Source organism: Oryctolagus cuniculus, chromosome 15, assembly GCF_964237555.1.
Source record: "Oryctolagus cuniculus chromosome 15, mOryCun1.1, whole genome shotgun sequence".
Taxonomy (NCBI): Eukaryota; Metazoa; Chordata; class Mammalia; order Lagomorpha; family Leporidae; genus Oryctolagus; species Oryctolagus cuniculus.
In genome coordinates, this window is record NC_091446.1 from 83358297 (window position 1) to 83380491 (window position 22195).

Consider the following 22195-nt stretch of genomic DNA (forward strand, 5'->3'; position numbering starts at 1 on the left):
GCATTGGACTACTCTGGGCATCGGCTCACATGCAGCCCCAGAGGGACACCGGTCAGGTTGGAAAAAGGTTGATTTTGTGAGTCTTGTCTCTGTCTTGTCTCGAAGATTGGGGTTGAGAGGCGCGTATTCTGTTTGTGTGCAGGTCCCTGGTTGGGCTGCAGTACTCGTGGGCCTCCACTGATTTGTCAGTGACACTGTGCTCTTTTGGGAATTTTGGTGATGGCAAAGTGGGCTTCAGTCAGTGACTTCTTGTTGCGAGCCTGGGATTCTTGGAAAAACCTTCAAGACAAGGCCAAAAACCAAGATGGTATCTACAGAGGAGATCAATGACCTCAGAAGTCTTGTGATCGAGGACCCTGTGGGGCTGGCTGCACCCCTTCCTCAGTTGTGTGAGTTACTTTTAATAGAGGCAGGGCCAGGAAACAGCTTGGGGAGTGAGGCTGGAGACAGAATCTGATAGGATGGAGCATTGGCATCAGAGCACTGCACATGGCCTTGGTTTCAACGTAGAAACACTGGCGATGCCAGCCGTGGATGCAGAAGCATGAGGAAGGAACGCAGCGCCTAGGTCACACGGCCCGCTGAACCTCCCAGAGGTGTAGCCGGCACGGGGGCGGGGGACCTGTGCCCCCTCTTGGGGGTCCAGTTCCTCGGGAGATTAGGTGTGACTTGCACAAAGTAGACTGCTTCAGAATTCACTCCTTTGGAAATGTGTAAGCCTTGAAAAATTTGGGGAAATGGATGTTCATGTGCTTCCTAGAAGAATACCAATGAGATGAAAGATTTATTTATAGCCAGAGACCAAGAAAATTCCCCCTTTGAAGCACTCTGTTTCCTGGCACTGATACTCAGCTCCCCTCCCCCAGCCTGTGATGATTTTCTTTGGTTTGCAAGCGCTCATCTTCTGCTGAGTGTAAACACTGCCTCGCTTATTGCAGAGCGAGCACTTTGTGCTGTTCCTGCAGTCAGAGCCCACTACGGAAGGAGGCTTCATAGAGAAATTTACCTTCTCCGCATTAAAAAATAAAATCTCTGAAGTGTGGGTGATCGGCTCTCGTGCAGGAGGAGCGCACAGAGCCAGCAGCATTTGCTGCTGTTTGCTGGCTGCCAGCAGGCGGGGCTTAGAATCTGTGCTTGCGTTTGGCTGCGGGGTGACCAGAGGGCAGAAGGGAGATTGCTTGCTGGAATGGACTTGTCATGAATTATTCATTCAGGGCTGCATGCCTTGGAGATCAGCTGGAGGAAGGAGTCTGTCCAGTGTGAGCACAGCAGGGTTACGCTGAGGGCTGCAGCAAGCCCTGGCAAGTCCAGCGGCCACCATGTGCTGCTGCTGCCGGCTGCAGGGCGGCAGCTGCTGGGCAGACGCAGCACCAGCTGTGTGGCCTGGGCCAGTGGCACTGAGGACTCGCTGATGTGTCCCTGTGGGAAAATGAAGCTTCAGGTAGGAGGAGGGCTCTGTGAGCTGGGCATGGGTTCTCACGGGGTGTAGGAGTGCGTTCTGGCTGGGGGAACCCAGGGGAGCTCAAGGGGGCCACACAGTTGGGGTTCCTGACCAGAGAAGCTTTGCCATTTCACCCCATTTTCGAGAATGTACTTTGTTTCTGACAGAACTGTTCCTTGACATTTTGAAGGTACTTTTAAGCTTTTGCATATTTGAATCCTAGAGTTTTAAAATGTCATTTTACTCTTGATATAGAAAATGTCTTTTTTATGGATCCACATTGCCCATTGCATTTTAATTGATGGAGTTCCCTGGCTTTGCCTGCGGAGACGACTCAGGTCATGATCTGAGCACAGCTGTGCTTGGTCCTCTTGCTCTTTTTCTGATGAAAGTATTGTTTTCAGAAGCCACCTCAGTTCTTCCTGCTGGAGCACCCATTCTGGAATGGTCTTTTGCTTCTCCAAGGACTGAGAAGTGCATAGAAGGTGGAACAAAGGGTCTTTGTTCTGTTTGTCAGTCTTGTTTGCTGTGTGTATGTGTGTAAGCGCGTACGCCAGCCACGCATTTTCTTTTGGCAGGGCCATTCTGATGTTGCCATGTCTTTGTCTGATTTTTGTATGGATGCTGTCTCTGTTTACTTAGGTGCTCGTGAGCTGTGGAGACACACACAGACAGAGCACCCAGGGATCTGGGCAAGATGGGATGTACAGTTCCACCAGTAGCCATCAGGTGTAGTTTTGAGACTCTGAGACTCATCCCTGAACACACAGACCCTGAGCTCCGAGACAGAGAAGAGCAGCTGTCCCTGAATCCGTTTCCTTAAGCGCCACCGGAGCAAGGATGTTTTTCATGTTCACTCATTGTTCCCGAGGGTCTAGAACAACATCTGATGCATAGCAGGTGGTCAGCAGTGTGTTCCTGAAGGAGTACATGTTGCACTGAAGAACTCTGGTAGCCCTTGGAGAAAGGTCACTTGCTCAGGTAGCACTGTGGGAAGTCATAGTGTTACAATCCTGTAACCTGAATTGCTAACAAATTCTGAGTTTTATTGATATAGATTATCTCAACTCCAAGGCATACTTACTGGATACATGTTTTTTAAATGGTAGAAATGCATTTGTTCATTTCACTATTTGTAACATTAAGATAAAAAATCAATACACAAAACTTTATTTCAGGGAAACCTTATTTCATATTAAGAGCCTGAAAAGAGCAGAAGTACATTTGAAAAATATTGTATTCTTCAGTGCATTACTAGGAAGATGAGGGTTCTTACGACACCACGTTGTGGATGACGTTTTAAGAAGGACCGTCCGTGTGAGAAGGGTACTGGGGATGGTAGGCGTGTCCATTCCCAACTTGGGGGTAAAGTGTCAGCTGCAGCCTGCGTGGCACTGAGTGGCACTAGGCATGGCTGCCGCTGCCAGTGTTCTCACCACATCAGCAAGTCGGGGACCTCGGTGTCCTCGCTGCTCGCCACCCTCCCCGCTTCCACACACACCCACTTGATGGAGAAGCTGAAGTCCAGAGACAGTGGAGGAACGGCCTCCCAGACAGTGGTTAGCTGTTAGGGTCCTGGGCCGCATTGTCGCTGGTATTATGTAGCTGCTTGTTGCTTCCTTATTGCCACGATAAAGCTAATAAGAAGCAGTAGGTAATAATATTACTGTAAACTTGAAGTGTATGACAATTTTGATCTGCTTTTGCATTACTTTAAATAAATTCCCTTAGGCTGTTTTGTCACATTAACAGTTTTATAAATTGTAGACCCGGCCTTAACTTTTGTTGATATAATTGTTTGTCCCTGAGTTAAAATTAGAATGATTAAATTCACCCTGAATTTTATTTCACATTTTAGCTTTTTTTATAAAATAGTATTTTGTGCCATTTTTTACTCCTTTACACCAGCTGGGTTTTTCCTTTTATTTTTGAGATAGATGCAGATGAGGTCATAATTCTTCTGAATCCTTTTCACTGACTGTGTTAGTCTGCATGAGCAGATATACCACAGACTGTGTGGCCTAAACAAGTTAGGCTTGTTTTCTCGCAGTCCTGGAGACTGGACAGGCCAAGGCCAAGGTCTGGCAGAGTCCAGCTTCCAGCAGAGGCTTCTTCTGGCTGGCTGTGGCCGCCTTCCCTCTGCGTGCATATGCTCAGTCATTTATCTTCTGTAAGGATGCCAGTCCTGCTGGGTTAAGGTACCCCCAGCCTCGTGACCTCATTCTACCGTTCACTGTTTCCTGTATCTAAATACAGTCACTTGAAACTTGGGACTTCGTGTCCACTGTTTCTTCTTTTTCAACATGATAACATTTTAAATAATACGACAGTGAAGATCCAGGCTACACAGAGCATTTGTAAGCTGAGTAAATCTAGTTTCCAGCCTCCCCAGATCAGGTCACAGGAGGTGTGTGCATCTGTGGCTGTAGGTTGGGTTCTATTAGAACAGTGCCAAACTCGATCGTTTGATGTCTGGGCGTCGCAGGATATTCCTGAATTTCTGAGTCTAGTTTTCTCTACTTTATAAATGAAGGTTGGAATTTTCTGTGGGAGATCAGCTGGCCTGTTCTCTGATATCCGTATGTTGGAAGAGACTTTTCCTGGCCAAACAGCAAGTGAAAAGATGGTCAACACCAGCAGCCTTTAGGGCAGGGTGGGGGAAACTTTTTTCTGCCAGGGACTGTTGGATATTTATAACATCATCCACAGGCCATACAAAGATATCAGCTGAAAAATTAGCCTGCTGTAGATGTATGGAATTCAAGTCTGGCCTGTGGTTGCCTGGGCAGGGTCAGACTATATGATTGTGCTGGACTCATACAGCCCACAGCTAGACGTTCCCCACTCCTCCTTCTGGGAATGAAAACCACAGAGTGTGGTTCATAACCACGAAGGTGGCTATTTTGGAGAGGATGTGGAGAAATCGGGACCCTCATGCTTGCTGGTGGGGACGTAAAACCGTGTGGCTGCTGTGGTGGTTCCTCAGAAGTTAAGCAGAGTTACCCACCAGAATGACCCAGCACTCCCTCTCCCAGGTGTGTATCTCAAGATGTGCATAGCAGCATTATTCGAAATGACTGCCAAGTGGAAGCCATCCACATGTCCAGTAATAGGTGAATGGATGAACAGAATATGATAAATCTCTGCACTAGAGTATCGTGTAGGCATACAGAGGAATGGAGTACTGAATGTTAGAACACAGCCATGGACCTGGAAAACATTGTGTCAGTCACCAAAGACCGCGTACTGGCTGATTCCATTTACATGAACTATCCAGAGTAGGCAGATATGGGGCAGGCTGGGGAGAAGGGAGTGGAGGTGACTGCCAATGGCTGCTGGGTTTCGCTTTAGGCTGATGGAAATGTTCTGGAACTACGTTGTAATTAATAATGGTTGTCAGCATTGTATGTGTGCTAAATGCCACTGACCTTTAGGATGGTAGGTTTTATGTCACGTGTGTCCGCCACGTGCATATATACAAAAAGATGAGTTTACAACCAGAAAAAAAATGTTTAATTCAGGAAATGTTAAAATCGTGATTCTCATGAGCATATATTGAAGAATTATTTTTACTCACGATATGAGAAAACCAGGAACATGTTTTGCCAATTCAGAGGAAAGGTAAGAATAGCACCAGTTTCTGTGGAGTAAAGGAATACTCAGATGAATTACAAATGGAGACAAAACTCATTCTTCCATATAGGAGTGAAGTTGGTCAAAATCATTCTCAGACATCTTTTATATCAGGTAGCTACAGTATACAGAGTTGCAAATAGTTTTCCATTGAAACACATTTTTTTTCTTAAAGTCTCCTTTTTTGAATAAAAGTAAATTTACAGGAAAGTCATTTTTTTAAGATTTATTTTCTTTGAAACGTAGAGTTACAGAGAGAGAGAAACGGGAGACTGAGAGGTCTTCCATTCACTGGTTCCCTCCCCAGATGGCTGCAGCAGCTGGGGCTGGGCCAGGCCGAAGCCAGAAACCAAGAGCTTCTTCCTGGTCTCCCGTGTCAGTAGCAGGGGCCCAAGGACTTGGGCCATCCTATGCTGCCTTCCCAGGCACAGAGCAGAGCATTGGATAGGAAGTGGAGCAGCCAGGAGTTGAATCGGCACCCATATGGGATGCCAGTGTCACGGATGGCGGCTTTACCTGCTATGCCACAACACTGGGCTCAAGAAAATTATTTTTGATCACAAAATATGATCTCATTAGATTTGGCCTGATTAGTTACAGAGGCGTAAGTTTACTTTTCTTGCAGGTTTCCTTGAAGAATCTCACATTGGATTTTTAAAGCCTCTTATTTCTAGTCCTAAGGCTGGTAAGCCAAGTCAAGAATTCATTAGCAAATTTCACCTCTATTGCCTGTAAGAATTCCTTCTTGTGGTGCTCCTCAAAATAGCATAAGGTTGCTGGGCCCCCTGGGAAGTGGCTTTCCTTACTTGCCTGTGGGCTGAGAACCCTGTAACCAGTTGTCCCAGGGAAGGCTTTCCAAGTGTGGCCTGCAAAGTCAACCTTAGTTCTTTAGAAGTTTTTGATCATATCCAGTTGAATGGGCATCATTTGTAAATGTGAGTTTGGTTGTAAAACCATTGTTTCCAATTACATCATCATGAAAAGGAGGACCAATTCTTATGCAGATGACTTTATTGCTGTAAAATAAGCATATTCTGTAACATTCTGAATTCTGGAGGGATCGAGCAGGGAGAATAGCATGTCATTCACTAGTGTTTCATTTCAAGAGCAGAGTCCACTAAATTACTGAGTTACAGATAGCTTTAAGGGGAAGGAGGAAGTGCTTCCTTTTATATTTAGAAAATAGGACATTCCAAAAATCAAGGAGGGGGGAAGGAGAAAGTGGGATTGAAGGAGGGAAAAAGGAGGGAGGGAAGTATGGTTATTATCTTAGAATTGTACCTATGAAGTTCATGAAATCTGTTTTCTTTAATAAAAATTAAAGAAAATAAATTTAATGAAAATAGGACATTCTAACAATATCAACAATATTCCAGACAAAAGTTGGAGTCATGCCTCATAAATTCATTCCACCTTATCCAATTACTACTTATTCCACTCAGTCTGGGGGTAGCAGTTTCATGAATCCATCTGCTTGCTTGCTTGATTTATTTATTTATTTTTGAAAGGCAGAGTTACAGAGAGAGGGAGAGACAGAGATTTTCAGATCATCTGCTGATTCATTCCCCAGAAGGCTGCAACAGCCAGGATTTTGCCAGCCTGAAACCAGGAGCTTCATCCTGGTCTCCCCCATGGGTGGCAGGGGCCCAAACATTTGGGCCACCTTCCACTGCTTTTCCGAGGCTGTTAGCTGGGAGCAGCTGGGACAGGATGCTGGCATTGCAGGCAGCAGCCTAACCTGCTGTGCCACAGTGCCACCTCCCCTTCGCCCCACCTCCAATCTGCATTCTTTAGAAGAGCCCTAGAAATCCTGACTCACCCAATGGTGGTGTCAGAGTTGTTTCAGCCACGTGGTCAGAGCACCTAGCACCCTTTTCCATGGGGCTCTGACATGCTCCCTGACCTGATTGCAAGGACTGTGAGAGAAGCAGTAGACAAAAACAGATGAAATATATAGAGGTGACAAAAGACTTGAAATGGCTGCAGTTGATTTACTACCGACAATTTTCAAAAATGAAACATCTGATGAGAATGTATTTTAGGGAAAATATAACTGGGAAATCTTTTTGCTTCCGTGACATGCAAAACAGGATCAGAAAGTCCAGCTATAGACAAAAAAAAAAGAAGTTCTGTACCTCTGGCGTGGGCCTCAGACCTCTGTGTGTGGTGAAGCCCGGGCATCTCCTGCTGAAACCCTTGGCCCAGAAGGTGCTGGGTTCAGATGGAAGCAATGAAGCTGTGAGCAAGCATTTAGGAAAACAGCAGATTGTGATTCGTAGCAGCAACCATACTTATACTTGCCTGCACATTTCAAAGTGACATCCAAACAAATGAAAATAAGTAGAAGGTTATATGATGGCAAACCATTTAGCTCTTTCACAGGGGTGTGTGTGTGTGTGTGTGTGTGGCCTTTGTTTTCCACTTAATCAAGGGCTTACTTAGTTAAGTCAACAAAAAACACAGGAAGTTACTCTGGTAAAACACAGAATCTTTTTATCTAGAGAACAGATAATCGTATTAACTTGTTATTAAGAGCAGACCAGTAATCCAAGAAAAATCTTATAATTTCAGTACAAAAAAGCCAAGTTCTACTTTTGCATTAGTTTTTGACTCTATGAATGTCAGGGTCTTTTATAAAATCTTATGAGTTAATCCATTACAACTGAGCTAGCTTTGGCCAAGGCAAAAAAAAAAAAAAAAATCAGAAACAAAAACAAAAAAAAAAACAAACCACTCTATTCAAATCTACAACATTTTATAAATTAAACTTTGGTCCTTAACAATCCTCTTTCACATATGGTAAAACCAGGCCTTTTATTTTAAGACAAAACTATGTATTTTCTTAATGACTATAACTCAACTACCTTACACTTAAAGTTGAATCTGTCTATCAGCAGTGCTGTGGTAGCCTTATTCATATTTGTTAATTACAGCTTTTAACAGAAGTACCTGCTGTTACAACAGAGAGAACTGGGGAGCAGATAACACTGAGCCTTCTACAGCTCTGTTGAAGCTGATGAACAGAGCTCATGAAACTTTTCTCCAATGCTTATGCCCTTACACATGCAGCAAAGACACAGAGCAGCAAAGACAAACCATTTACTGAAAAGATCCAGTGCCTAGCCCCTTTGTCAGCACATAAACAATGATATCTAAACTTACACTCAATAATAAATGCTTCAGTGTTCTAACTTAGAGGTGATCTAGGTATTCACTGGATATCCTTTAATTAATTCAGGTTAATACTGGTTCAAGTTTTTAAGTTGCCTAAAGGTCTTGGAAATTTATCTTCAAGCTGCCATATTGTGAGGTGTAGTTACTGTTGAAATAGTTGTTCATCCGAATAATGATTCAATTTGGTTGAACACAGGTTTGCTTATTATGTAAGCATTAAATACAGTAAACCCTAGCTTATTTACTCAGAAAACCTGTATAAGTCAGGAAAGGCACATTTCTAAACAGAATAAAAACCTATGCTGTGTTTCACTTAACATCGATAAGTCAAGAGAAGACATGGCTGCTTTATTAAACCACAAATATTAAACAAAGTCAAAGATTTGCCTTAATTCTATGAATTTGATGTCTTAAAACACCTTCATATTGATTCTGCTGTAAGGATGCCTTTGAAGTCTAGCACACTTGAAAGTATTAGATGTTCAACTTCCTCATTTCCTGGGAATTTCAGGAATTTTCTATTTATCTAGATACTTATTTATCTCTAAGTTAATCAGAGTGCATTCCTTTAATTAAAAAAAAACTTTTATAATCTTAACAGATTTTGCAATCTAATTTGTTAGCGCCATCCTGAGTTAGAAAAATATTATCCCTTCGATTGATTGGAAATAAAGGCCTTTCTACATTGCACATGGATGTGTAGGTATGAATTGACTTTCTAGTTTTAATTCTGAAATTTCAGGTATGGATCCAGGGCCAACACAGTTTAAAAACTCATCAGCCCAACTCAATTCTTCTCTTTCAGGTGGGCATAAATTTTTTGATTTGTGGTTAGAAGAGATAAACAGAAAACATGAGCAGATTGATTGTAGTCTTTCACGTGTTAACTCATTCTCAGGAATTTCAGAGATTATAAAATGATCAGACCATAAAACCATATCTCCAGTGGAAAAATAATTTATTGGTAATAAACTGGGAACAAATAATAGTGGAGAGCAAGTCTTCTCTGTTAGAATCCAGTCCACATTTTCCACCCACGTGGTCTGAATGCCAAAGAATCACCTCTAGCTCCAGGAGGAGGCTCTGATTGGCCTAAGACAGTTAATGTTTTCCCATTCCCCAGCCAGTCACTGTGGCACAGGGGAGGGGTAGAATGTTTGCTTGGAAACGGAAGTTTCCCAGCCCACATGTCCTTGATTACTGACTAGCCAGTGGCGTTGATTAGAAACAAGTAGATGGATGACAACCACAACCGAATTGGGCAACAGCAACTGGGGAACTGCAAGTAGCAGACCGTAAAGTATGGCACTGACTCTGGAATTAAGTGGGAGCAGATAGGCAGTCCTTGTCATAGGGATTGACTTAGGTCCCTTGGCATCCCCCCTTAGCACTGAGAGGGGGTGGCTCAGCCCCACTGGAAGGCAAGACCGAGGGCCTGGATAGGTAAGGGAGAGAACAGTGCTGGGGAGGTCTGGTCTGTGAAATGGTGAAACTGAGCTGTGGATGGAGCTGGAGTCAGCAGTCCTCAGCATGCCTCTGTGAGTCTCACCCATCACCTGATGTTGGCTCATATGCCACCCGGACTACAGCTCTGGAGGGCTTGTTAACAAAGATTTCAGGAAGGTGGGCCTTGTAATAGCACAGTGGGTTAAGCTGCTGCGTGGGAGCCCCCACATCCCTTATTGAGGGATTGCTTCCAATCCAGTTTCTTGCTAATGTGCAGATAATGGCTCAAGTAGTTGGGTTCCTCCACATGGGAGACCTGGTGGAGTTCCTAGCTCTGACTTTGGCCTGGAGCTTTTGCAGGAATTTGGGGAGTGAGCCAGTAGATGAAAGAGCTCTCTGTAATTCTGCCTTTCAGATTAATAAATTAATTTAAAAAGATTCCAGGATATTGGAATATAAAAAGGAGATAAACTAATCCTGAAAGTTTCCAGACTGAATAGAAGAAAGAGAAAATACAGCTTTGCTGAGTTAAAAAAAAAAAATCCCATTTTCTGTAATACAGGGTTCCAGAGCTTTGCTGAGCTGGAATAACCAAGCTATCTGCTCCAAGTTAAGGTTAGTTTGAGCAAAGATGAGGATGCTAGAAAATACAGCAGGAGGTGTTGTTGAGACTGCATAGTAAGCCTAGTCCCCTTCTGCATGTGGCCCCAAATTTCCCAAGGACCTTGGCCTGATAGGACACAGCCATTGTCACTGTGGACTTGATTGACACCCAGGATGAAAGCCCACAAGGCAGTTGTCCCTGCTAACCCTCTTGCCTGGGACAGGAAGCAGTTAAAGAAGGGCGAGGAGCATGTGTAGCTCTTGGCAGCTTGATGTCAAGAGGAAGCAATGCCCAGACTGAAAGATTAAACATGACCTTAGGCTGTCTGCTGGCCCCAGAGTTAACTGGAAGCAGATACACAGGCTGTGAAGTGGAGACCCAAAGCTAAAGTAGTTGAAAACAAATATTAGGAGTTCCAGATATTTCCATTTGCAGAAAATTAACAAATAAAATAGAAGGTTTCCAAAGGAAACTTGAGATTTCCTTGTACTCTTTTTGCCACATTCAACTCTGTGAGCTAAATGGATTAAATCCTGTTGCCATGCTTAGAAATCTTTCTATCATTTGTGTAGTTCCTACAGAAACCAGTTGTGTTTCTAAATAACAGCAATGAACAATCCAGAACAAAATTTAAGAAAACAGTTCTACTGTCAATAATATCAAAAAGCATGAAATATTTAAGGATAAGCTTAACCAAAGGAGTGAAAGTCTTGTACACAGAGGACTATAAAAGCTTGCTGGAAGAAATTAAAGAAGACATAAATAAATGAGAAAATGTTCACTGATTGGAAGACTAAATATTTAAAGTGAGAACTCTATCCAAATCTACAGATTCAGTTTAATAACTGTATCAAAATCTCAGTGATTTTTTTTTTTTTTTTTTTTTTGCAGAAAGAGAAAAATATATTCTTAAAACTCACGGAATCAAAAGGGACATCAAATAGACAAAGTACTCTTGAAAATGAAAATGAACAAAGTTGATGTAGTAGTTTTTTTATTACTTTAACATACCCAAGGGAAGCTCCTTAGGAAGGAATAAGGTTTGTTTTAGCATATGCTTTGGAGGTCTGCAGTCTAAGGTCTGTTGGCCCCGTTTGTTCAGGCGTCTGAGGCTAGAGGGGAGTGAAGGGAGGATCTCAGGGCAAGCCAGGCAGCAGGAGGGAGCACACTGGTCATCCACGTCATCTGCTCTCTTTGTGGTCTCTTCCTAGAAAACCATGGTGATTCAATCACAGAGTTCTGCCCTAGCAGCCTAATCCAATTCAGTCATTTCCCAGAGGCCACCCTAATCCATCAACCGTTAGCACGAATCCATTAACCATTCATATAAGACTTCAGGACTTAAATGATTGCATGAGTTTGGGGAGCCAAATCCTACTAACAAAATGATTATAATTGGAGATTTCATGCTACTTGATTTCAAAACTTAGCACAAAGCTGCAGCAATAAAGACAGAAGTGTGGACCAATGGGATACGCTAGATAGCTCAGAAATAAAACCTCGCATATGTGGTCAAATTATTTTTGTCAAGGATACCAAGATCATTTATTGGGGAAAAGATAGTTTTTTTCTACAAATGCTCCTGGTCAGTCTGGATATGGGTGTGTAAAACAGTGAAGTTAGATCCTTATGTTACACCACATACAAAAAGTAACTCGGAACCAAGACTATACCATGCTTAGAGGAAAACACAGGGGAAAAGCTTCATGACACTGGATCTTGCAAAAATGTTTTGGATATGACACCTAAAGCACAGGCAACAGAAGTAAAAGATAAGCTGAATTACGTTAAAATTGAAAACACCTGTGCATCAACAGATACAGTGAACAGAGTGAAAAGTCTACCCATATGATGGGAGAAAATGTTTGTGACCCTGACCACGATAAGGGTTTAATATCCAGAATAAAGAACTGTGGTTACTCAACAACCAAAACAAGTAACCCAGTTTAAAAATGGGCACAAGAGGGGCTGGCGCTGTGGCGAAGTAGGCTAAACCTCTGCCTGAGACCTTAGCATCCTGGATGGGCTCCAGTTAAGTCCCGGCTGCTCCTCTTCTGATCCAGCTCTCTGCTGTGGCCTGGGAAAGCAGTAGAAGATGGTCTAAGTGCTTGGGCCCCTGCACCCAAATGGGAGACCTGGAGGAAGCTCCTGGCTCCTGGCTTTGGATTAGCCCAGCTCTGAGGAGTGAACCGGCGGATGGAAGACCTATCTTTCTCTCTCTCTCTCTTTCTCTCTGCCTCTGTCCTCTTTGTAACTCTGCCTCTCAAATAAATAAATAAAATCTTATTAAAAAATGGGCAAAAAGTTTGAATAGACCTTCTTCCAAAGAAGATACACAAATGACTAAGAAGCATGTGCAAAGACACTGCATATCATTAGGAGATATCAGTTTACAACCCTCAGGATGGCCATTATACTAAAAACAAGACAAAGGGAGGTGTCGGTGAGGAGACGAAGGAACTGGAAGCCCCTATACGTGTGTACTACAGCAGTGATGTAAAATGGTACAGCTGCAATGGAAAACAGTGTGACAGTTTTTTCGAAAAATTAAAGGTAGAATTAATTTCACTTCTGGGTATCAAAAGAGTTGAAAGCCGGTCTCAAAAAGATACTGAAATACTGGCTGGTGCCGCGGCTCACTTGGCTAATCCTCTGCCTGCGGCGCCGGCACACCGGGTTCTAGTCTCGGTTGGGGCGCCGGATTCTGTCCTGGTTGCTCCTCTTCCAGTCCAGCTCTCTGCTGTGGCTCAGGAAGGCAGTGGAGGATGGCCCAAGTGCTTGGGCCCTGCATCCTCATGGGAGACCAGAGGAAGCACCTGGCTCCTGGCTTTGGATTGGTGCAGCGTGCCAGCCGTGGTGGCCATTTTGGGCGGTGAACCAACAGAAGGAAGACCTTTCTGTCTCTCTCTCTCTTTCTCTCTCACTGTCTAACTCTGCCTATCCCCCTCCCCCCAAAAAATACTGAAATACTGTATTCATAACAGCAATATTCCCAGCAGGCAGCGTTGGTCTGCATCGGAAACTGGATAAATCAGACACCATACCTTTGTGCAGTGTAGCATGGACCCTTCAAAAGTTCGTGGAAAATAAAATGAAAAATCTTGAAACTGGGGCAGGCATTGTGTTACAGCAAGTTAAGTTGCCACTTGGAATGCCCATATGCCATATCAGAGTGCTGGTTCAGTTTGAATCCTGGTTCTTCTGCCTTTTTTTTTTTTAAAGATTTATTTAGTTGACAGAGTTATAGACATTGAGAGACCGGGAGAGAGGTCTTTCATCCGCTGGTTCACTCCACAAGGCTGCAATGGCCAGAGCTAGACTATCCTAAGCAGGAGTTTCTTTGGGTTTCCCACAGGGGTGCAGGGGCCCAAGGACTTGGGCCATCTTCTACTGCTTTCCCAGGCCACAGTAGAGAACTGGATCAGAAGAGGAGCAGCCAGGACTAGAACTGACGTCAGTGTGGGATGTGGCACCGCAGGAGGAGGATTAACCTACTGAGCCACAGTGCTGCTCCCTCCTTTTTCAAATAAAAGATTTATTTACTTGAAAGATAGTGTACATCGAGCTGCTGCCATCCATTGGTTCACTGCCCTAATGGCTGCAATGACTGGGAGCGGGGGGCTGGTCTGGGAGTCTGGAGCTCCATCCAGCTCTGCCACATTAGTGGCAGGGCCCAAGTACTTGGGACCATCTTCCTGTGCTTTCCCAGGCACATTAACATGGAGCTGGATTGGAAGCAGAGCAGCCAGAATTTGCACTGGTGCTCCCACATAGGATGCCAGCTTGCAAGCAGCAGCTTAACCTGCTGAGCAACAACACTGGCCCCACTCCGTTCTTACCCAGCTTCCTGCGATAGCTCAAGTGCTTGGGCCCTCGCCGCCCATGTGGGAGACCTGGAGGGCTGCAGTTTTGGGCATCTGGCTTTGGCCTGACCCAGCCGTGGCTATTACAGGCGTTTTGGGGAGTGAATCAGTGTATAGAAGATTGTTCTCTTTCTCTGCCTTTCAAATAGATGAAAACATTTCTGAAAAAAATCCCAAAACCCATGCATAGTTTTTGTTGTAATATGCATTTCCATGAACTTTTTGAAGACTGTAGATAGGATTTCAAAAATGGCTTGCCCCAAATAAGCATTTTTTTATTTGTTTTTTAAATATTTATTTTATTTATTTGAAAGAGTTACAGAGAGAGGTAGAGACAGAGAGAGAGGTTTTCCATCTGCTGATTCACTCCCCAGATGGCCGCAATGGCCAGAGCTGCACCGATCCAAAGCCAGGAGCCAGGAGTCTCTTCCGGGTCTCCCACGCGGGTGCAGTGGCCCAAGGATTTGGGCCATCTTCTGCTGCTTTCCCAGGGCATAGCAGAGAGCTGAATCAGAAGAGGAGCAGCCGGGACTAGAACCGGCGGCCATATGGGATGCCAGCGCTTTAGGCCAGGACTTTAACACACTGCGCCACAGCGCTGGCCCCAGCCTCTTTTATTTTTTGAGAGAAAGAGGTAGAGATACATATAGAGATGGTACCCTCTTGCATTTGCTGGCTCACTTCCCCAAAACCTGCAACATCTGGGGAGGCTGAAGCCACGAGCTAGGCAACTCCACCCATGTAGGTGGCAGGAATCTAATTATCGCTGCTGCTGCTGCTGCTGCTCCCAGGGTGCTTGTTAGCAGGAAGCTGGAGTTAGGAGCTGGAGCCGTTCCAGGAGTTTCCAGTCAGTTCTTTGTCTCATGGCAATTAATAATGCAGTGCAGACAGTTGGGCGGGGGGAGCTGTGAGCAAAGTGAAAATTTACTGAGAGACAAGAACTCCTGCTTGCCAGGAGGGCACCCAAGGGAGCATTCCATCCAGGTCTGGGTATGAGGAGATTACACAGGGAGTGGGTATCAGTAGATCAGTTCTTCTACACGGTTTCGGAGCACCAGGGTTCTGCTTTGTTTTTTCTGTGTGGCTTTACTAGGGAAGCAGTCATGGTTACGGATGAGTTAACAGATACTACCTTGCTGAATGGGTGAGAGATGTGACAGTTGAGAAATATCCTTGACCTGACTCATTAAGGCAGGTTGTGCCTACCCGATCATTTTCTAAGACTTGAGACATGCTGCTCTGTGGTGTGTTCTGGGGTGATGCCAGAGCCTGTTATAGGTACCTGTGGGTAGGGGACTCATCGTGTTCCCTGTCAGTCTTTTTCATTGTTTTGGGGCAGTGTCCTTTGAAACCAGCAGGTTATAAACACTTGGCTCCTCATTCACACAGGGGCCTTTCCTGACTGCCTAGTAGCCCTCCTAAGTCCTCACAGAACTGGGAACTGAACCGAGGTACTCTGAAGTGGGATGCGCATATCCTAACATGCAAGCTAACTCCTAAACTTACCTTGTAATTTCATTTTCCACGAACTTTGAGGTATACCCTCAAAGTGTTATTCTCAAAAAGGAATTCAGACGTGTGCTATAACAGGGATGAACCCTGGGGGACATTCTGCTGAATGAAACAAGACAGCCACAAAAAGCCAAGTATTGTACAATCCCATGTATGTGAAGTATCTACAGTAGTCACATTCACGGATGTAGAAAGCAAAATCATAGTAAGTGCAGACTGCAGGTAGAGAGAAGCAGAGAGTTGTGTAATGGTTGTGGATTCCAGTTTTGTGTGATGAGGCGGCTGTGGGGATTGGTTGCACAGCCGTTGAGTATGCTTAAGGATGCTAAACTGAATGCCTAGAAGTGGTTAGGATAGAGTTTTTTTGTGCTGTGTGTATTTTACGCCAAGTAAAAATTTATTTTTATTTTTTAAAGATTTATTTATTTGAAAGAGTTACACAGAGAGGAGGAGAGGCAGAGAGAGAGAGAGAGGCAGAGAGAGAGAGAGAGGCAGAGAGAGAGAGAGAGAGAGGTTCTCCATCTGCTGGCTCACTCCTGTATTGGCCACAACAGCCGGAACTACGCTGATCTGGAGTCAGGAGCTTCCTCCGGGTCCCCCACGTGGGTGCAGGTGCCCAAGGACCTGGGCCATTCTCCATTGCTCTCCCAGGCCACAGCAGAGAGCCGGATCGGAAGTGGAGCAGCCAGGACTCGAACTGGTGCCCACATGGGATGCTGGCACTGCAGGCGGCAGTCCCACCTGCTAAGCCACAGCACCAGCCCCCCCAAGTAAAGATTTAGAAAGTGACAACGAGCAGTCCCCATGGTGTCTCACCACTAAGTGAGGCTGGTGTCAGTGTCGCTCTGCCTGCTTGTGCGGCTCCCCTTACCCAGAGTTCTGGAGGTAGGACATCCAAAGTCAATGTGCCTCAGACTTCATGTTCTGCTGCATGCTTGCTTCCTGGCTCCCATACAGCTGTCTTGTCTCAGTCCTTCATTGATTCGCGTTGGCATTGCCAGCTGTAAATGTCCCTCTAAGCATTGTTGTGGTTGCATTGTGTAAATTTGATGCTTTGTGTCTTCATCTCTATGAATCTTGAGATTCTTTGAGTTTTTCTATTGAGTTCTTTAACCCAGATTGTATTGCCACATGTCTGCTAATTTGATAATTAGTTTCCGTTATCGATATAATGACATTTAACTTAAATTTTAACTCTGTTGGAGCCAGAAATCTCTTTTTCTGATATCGTTCTTTCAAGTTTACTAAGATTTTCCCTGGGGATTGTTCATGAACAGTTGAGTAGAGCGTTTGTTCTGTTGGGTTGGGTAAGTCAAGTTGTCTTATAGTACTATTCAACTCTGTTTTTTGTTACTGATCTGCTTATTGGTCTGTCCATTGTTCAAAGTGGTTTTTTTTTTAAGTCTGTAAATACTTATTTTTCACTTACTTCTCTCGTGTTTTATTTCATGTATTTTGGGGTACTTATACTAAGTGCATTTTGCAACTGTTATATGTTCCCAATGTACTTGACCTTATTATAGCAAAAGTCCCTCCTGGATAGTAAAATTTTCCTGAGTCTGTTTTGCCTGATTTCAGTATAACTACTACTTTTTTATGGTTCTTTTTTGTGTTTTAATATATTTTTCCTTTAATCCTGTTCTCTTTTTTGTTTTTTAAAGATTTATTTCTCTGAAAAGCAGAGAGAGAGAGACAGAGAGAGAGAGAGAGAGAGAGAGAGAGAGAGAGAAAGAATCTTCCATCTGCTGGTTCTTCCCCCATATGGCCACAACAGCCAGATCTGGTCCATGCTGAAGCCAGGAGCCACATGCTTCATCCGGGTCTCCTACTCGGGTGCAGGGACACAAGTATTTGGGACATCTTATGTTGCTTTCGCAGGCCCATTAGCAAGGAGCTGGATTGAAAATGGAGCAGCTGGACTGGTGCTCATATAGGATTCTGCCCTTGCAGGAAACAGCTTAACCTGCTACTCCAATTCCAAATCCTGTTTATAATTTGGTATCAAATTGTGGTCTCCTGTTATTAGGTTATATTGGATTTTTTGTGTGTATTTATCTACCTTGACAACTCTTCTTTTTGTTTTGTAATAATAATATAGGAACAGCTTTTCAGATTTTAAAACGATTGTGTATATTCATTTTCATTTGAAGGGAGGCAGAAGAGGGATACCTTCCATCCATCAGTTAACTTCCCAGATGCCTGTAACAGGGCTGGGCTACACAGAAGCCAGAAGCCTGGAACCCCGCCTGGATCTCTCACATGGGTGCCGGGGACCAAGCACTTGGGCTGTCATATCTGCTCCCAGGATGCACATTAGCAGGAAGCAGGATCTGAAGCAGTGTGACTGGGCCTCGAACCAGGCCCTCTTACTTAGAATGCAGGTGTCCCAGCTGGTGATGGAAGCCAGTGCTCCACATGTCCACCCCTATCTTTATAACTTACGGAATGCTTTAATTGATGCGGCATACTTTAAATATCACAACTTGGAGATGATCACAATGCATTTTACTGCTGTTCACAGATGATCCCTTTTACAGATAATTCCAGGGGCTCTGTGAAGTTGAGTAAACTTTGTAAAATTACGCTGCTGTGATATGACAGGTGGAACCCAGGTATGTCTGACAGCAGTCTACCCTTCTTTTCTCTGTATTGGAGACAAGACTGCTAACATGGACAAAAAGTGATTGGTCTTAAGGAATCTTGTTTAAAACTGCAACAGTGTTAGTGGCTTTCTGTCCCTCCCGGTCCTGTTCCCAGGATTAAAGGGATACCTCTGAGATTATACACTCTTCATGAAATTTTAATTCGAGGGGCAGGGAGGGCTCTTCCATCCAAAGGTTCACTTCCCAAATGTACGCAACAGCTGAGGTGGGGCAGTCTGAGGCCAGAAGCCAGGAACTCAGCCTGAGTGTTCTGTGTGCGTGGCAGGGATGCAGCTACTTGAGCCACCACCTGCTGACTCACAGGGTCTGCATTATCAGAAGCAGAGAGGGGACTTGCACCCAGGCAGCCAAGTGAACCCAGGTAACCACTTGCCAAATGTCTGCCCCTGGCCTTCCTGGTTTCTGATGAGAAGTTAGCTCTCCATCTTTTCTGGAATTCCTCGGTACACACTGAGTCATTCATCTCCTGCCACTTTTAATATTTTCTCTTTAAATTTTATTTTCAATTGACTTACAAAAATAACAATTTAATTTTTGTCATTCATTATTAAAAAGGCAGAGATAGAGGTACAGAGAAAGATCTTCCATCTGCTGGTTCACTCCCCAAATGCCCCCAACAGTTGAGGCTGAGCCACATGGAAGCCAGGAGGTGGGAACTTGGTCTGTGTATCCCATGTGGGTGGCAGGGTCCCAAGTACTTGAGCCATCACTGCTGCCTCCCAGGGTGCACATTAGCAGGGAGCTGGAACTTGAACCCAAGCAGTCTGATATAGGATGGAGGCATAACAGGTAGTATCTTAACCTCTGCACCAATGCCTGCCCCACTTTTTCTCTTCTAACATGTTGATGTGATACGTCTGGGTGTGGTTCCTTTGCTTTTACCTATGATTTTATTAGCTTCTTAGGCATATGGATTAATGTTTCCATCTAATTTTTAAAGTTTTCAGCCATTATTTGAGCATTGCTTTCCTTTTTCTCCCCTTTCCCTCTGATACTGCCATTATGGATGTGTTGGGGCACTTAGCATTTCTCTAAGACTTGATATTTTTCTTCATTATTTCTGCTGTATCTCTAAAGATGCATCTTTGGGTTTACTGATTCTTTGTTGCAGTAGCTCAAGTCTTCTGTTAAGTGCCTCTACTGAGTTTTTTGTGTCAGTTAGTGTGTCTCAGTTTCACATATTCCATATTTCCTCCACATTTTTACTATCCCTTTATCGCTATTGTCTATTTGATGAGACATTGCTATTGTATTTCCCTTTGTTTTCATATAGTTCCTTTGTTTCCCTATAGTTCTATGGATATGTTTGTAACAGCTCCTTTGAAACCCCTTTGTGCCAACTCTGTTATCTGAGCCCTCTCAAGGGCAGTTTTTGTTACTTGTTATTTTTCCTGTACATGGGTCAAAATAAATAAATGAAAAAGTCCCTGAAACCGATACATGTTAAAATGGGAAGAAAAAGACACTACAATGTTATAACTGCCTTCCAAATGTAAACTTAGGTAATAAATTCTAGCAACTCTGAATTATTCTTCCCCCATCCTAGCACTCCTTACTCATTTGATGTCATGCCTGGATTGTACCGAGGTCTGTTCACGGTGAGTAGCCTCAGGGGTGTGGCCCATCAAGCCGGGACCATGGTTTTAGTGGTGCTCTCTCTGTCAGCTGTCTGGGATCTCTCTCTGCTTCTGTCTCCCGTTCTGAGTGTCTCCTAATTGCTGGTAGGTTCCTCTGCTCTTCTGGATCATTCCCTGGGGCATGGCATGCTCCTGAGAGTGATCCTGATGACTTTGGGGCCTGATGTTTGAGATTTCCTCTAACCTCAGTAGGTTCCCAGTCTCTGTTTGCAGCTTCACTGTTGCTCAGTGGAGCCCCTCTCCTCTCTTACTTGCTTACCTCTGAAACGCCGTTGTTTCTCAGAGCCCTTTTGTGCTTGAACTCCCACGTGCTCATTATTTCAAGTAATGCTGGTTTCCTTTGGAGAGACCTCAGGGAACTCTGTTCTTCATGGTGGTCATCTAACTTTGTAACATTTGAGCCTGTGTTTCAAAACTGGGGAGGGGTCCGTGGTCTCCTGTTACACAGTGACACACCTGCACACAGGGCAGTAACCCATGGGGCTCTTGGCACCTCTGCGGGTATAGGGTCTGCCTCCTGGGGCACCCTGGGTCCAGCACATCGGGGGCCCAATTTGTCCTCCACCTGCCATATACCTGTGTAGCGTGTCTGCTTTGCCAGTAGGTGCTGTGCAGGCAGCAAACCTCTCTCAGTCACTTCCGTCAGGAACAGGGCTTCTGTAACTTGGGCTGGGGGAGTGAGCCAAGAGATGCTGGAGGCGTACCCTTCCCTGGGAAACCTGGTACTGATCACTTGCATGCTAAGCTGGAGGAGATGCATGTTCTCCCACTGTCAGCTTCTGCGGAGCTCCTCTTGGGGGTGGCGGAGAGGCACTGAGCTGTAACCCGGCCATCACAGACTCCGTGTTCTTTCATTGGCTCAGTAGCTTTTCTCCTGAGGTTTTTGATATCGTAGGAATTAAGTGTGCCAGGTTCCTTTTTTTTCCTGTTTCTGAATTCGGTCTCTCTTCCCTGCCTTTCTGTGGGATACTTGAATTCTTTTTAGAGTTCTTGTGTGCGTGCACGTGCTCTCTGTGGTATTGATGAGTGTATCTTGCTGGGTAGCTCTTTCAGTGCTTGTTTTCTTTAGATGTTTGAGTTAAATTTTTTTTAATATTTTACATCTTGAGCTAGTGAACATTTGGAAGGAAGTTCTAATAACTTTTTTCTGCCCATTTTTAACATGTATCAGTTTCAGAGACTGTCTTTTTCACTGTGGGTGATGTGTTTCCTACTTCTGGCATAGCTAGTATAAAGCATTTCTACTACATACTGACGTAAATTGGACCCTTCAAGGCAAAACCCTTGTATGATGGAGTTACTGGCTGAACTACTTGCTTTTTTTTTTATTTGACAGGTAGAGTTATAGACAGTGAGAGAGAGACAGAGAGAAAGGTCTTCCTTCCATTGGTTCACTCCCCAAATGGCCGCTACGGCTGGCGCTGCACCGATCCGAAGCCAGGAGCCAGGTGCTTCTTCCTGGTCTCCCATGCGGGTGCAGGGCCCAAGTACTTGGGCCATCCTCCACTGCCCTCCCGGGCCACTCAGAGAGCTGGACTGGAAGAGGAACAACCGGGACTAGAACCCAGTGCCCATATGGGATGTCGGCGCCACAGGCAGAGGATTAACCAAGTGAGCTATGGCGCCAGCCCACTACTCACTTTAAAAAAAATGGAATACAATCTTTGCTTGCAAGAATGGTCAAAAACTATATTATTTTGACATGGACAGACTTTTTTCTTAAAAATTTTTCACTTCAAAGAAAGCTAGTAACAAATTTTGTTGCCATTGATAAAATTTGAGGTTTCTTAGCAATAATTAGAATTTTGAAAACCTGTCCATCACTGTGAGCTTGACTATTTTTGTTAATTAAAAACATTTCTAGGCCGGCGCCTTGGCTCACTAGGCTAATCCTCCGCCTTGCAGCGCTGGCACACTGGGTTCTAGTCCCTGTCGGGGCACCGGATTCTGTCCCGGTTGCCCCTCTTCCAGGCCAGCTCTCTGCTGTGGCCAGGGAGTGCAGTGGAGGATGGCCCAAGTGCTTTGGCCCTGCACCCCATGGGAGACCAGGAGAAGTACCTGGCTCCTGCCATCGGATCAGCGTGGTGCGCCGGCCGCAGCGCGCCTGCCGCGGCAGCCATTGGAGGGTGAACCAATGGCAAAGGAAGACCTTTCTCTCTGTCTCTCTCTCTCACTATCCACTCTGCATGTAAAAAAAAAAAAATTTTTTTTTCTAGGGCCGG

General features: G+C 44.6%; 1 protein-coding gene and 1 long non-coding RNA gene across 31 annotated transcripts in view; one reads left to right on the forward strand and one right to left on the reverse strand.

Annotated features, from left to right (window-relative positions):
• The window catches only part of LOC103351327 (uncharacterized), a 555796-nt gene that overhangs the window by 259601 nt on the left and 274000 nt on the right, over positions 1-22195 (reverse strand). The window lies entirely within an intron of this gene.
• The window catches only part of MARCHF8 (membrane associated ring-CH-type finger 8), a 105692-nt gene that overhangs the window by 54700 nt on the left and 28797 nt on the right, over positions 1-22195 (forward strand). For 2 of the 15 annotated variants that reach the window (XM_051823724.2, XM_008269853.4), the window contains exon 1: positions 9216-9548. The exons of 11 other annotated variants lie outside the window; for them this stretch is intronic. Coding sequence is in view for 2 of the 4 variants with exons in the window: in XM_051823723.2 (XP_051679683.1) it covers positions 1412-1441 (30 nt within the window). In the remaining 2 variants the exon portion in view is untranslated. Of the gene's footprint in view, positions 1-1030; positions 1442-9215; positions 9549-22195 lie in introns of those variants that run through there. 2 more of the 15 variants (XM_051823723.2, XM_051823722.2) reach the window with 2 other exon arrangements.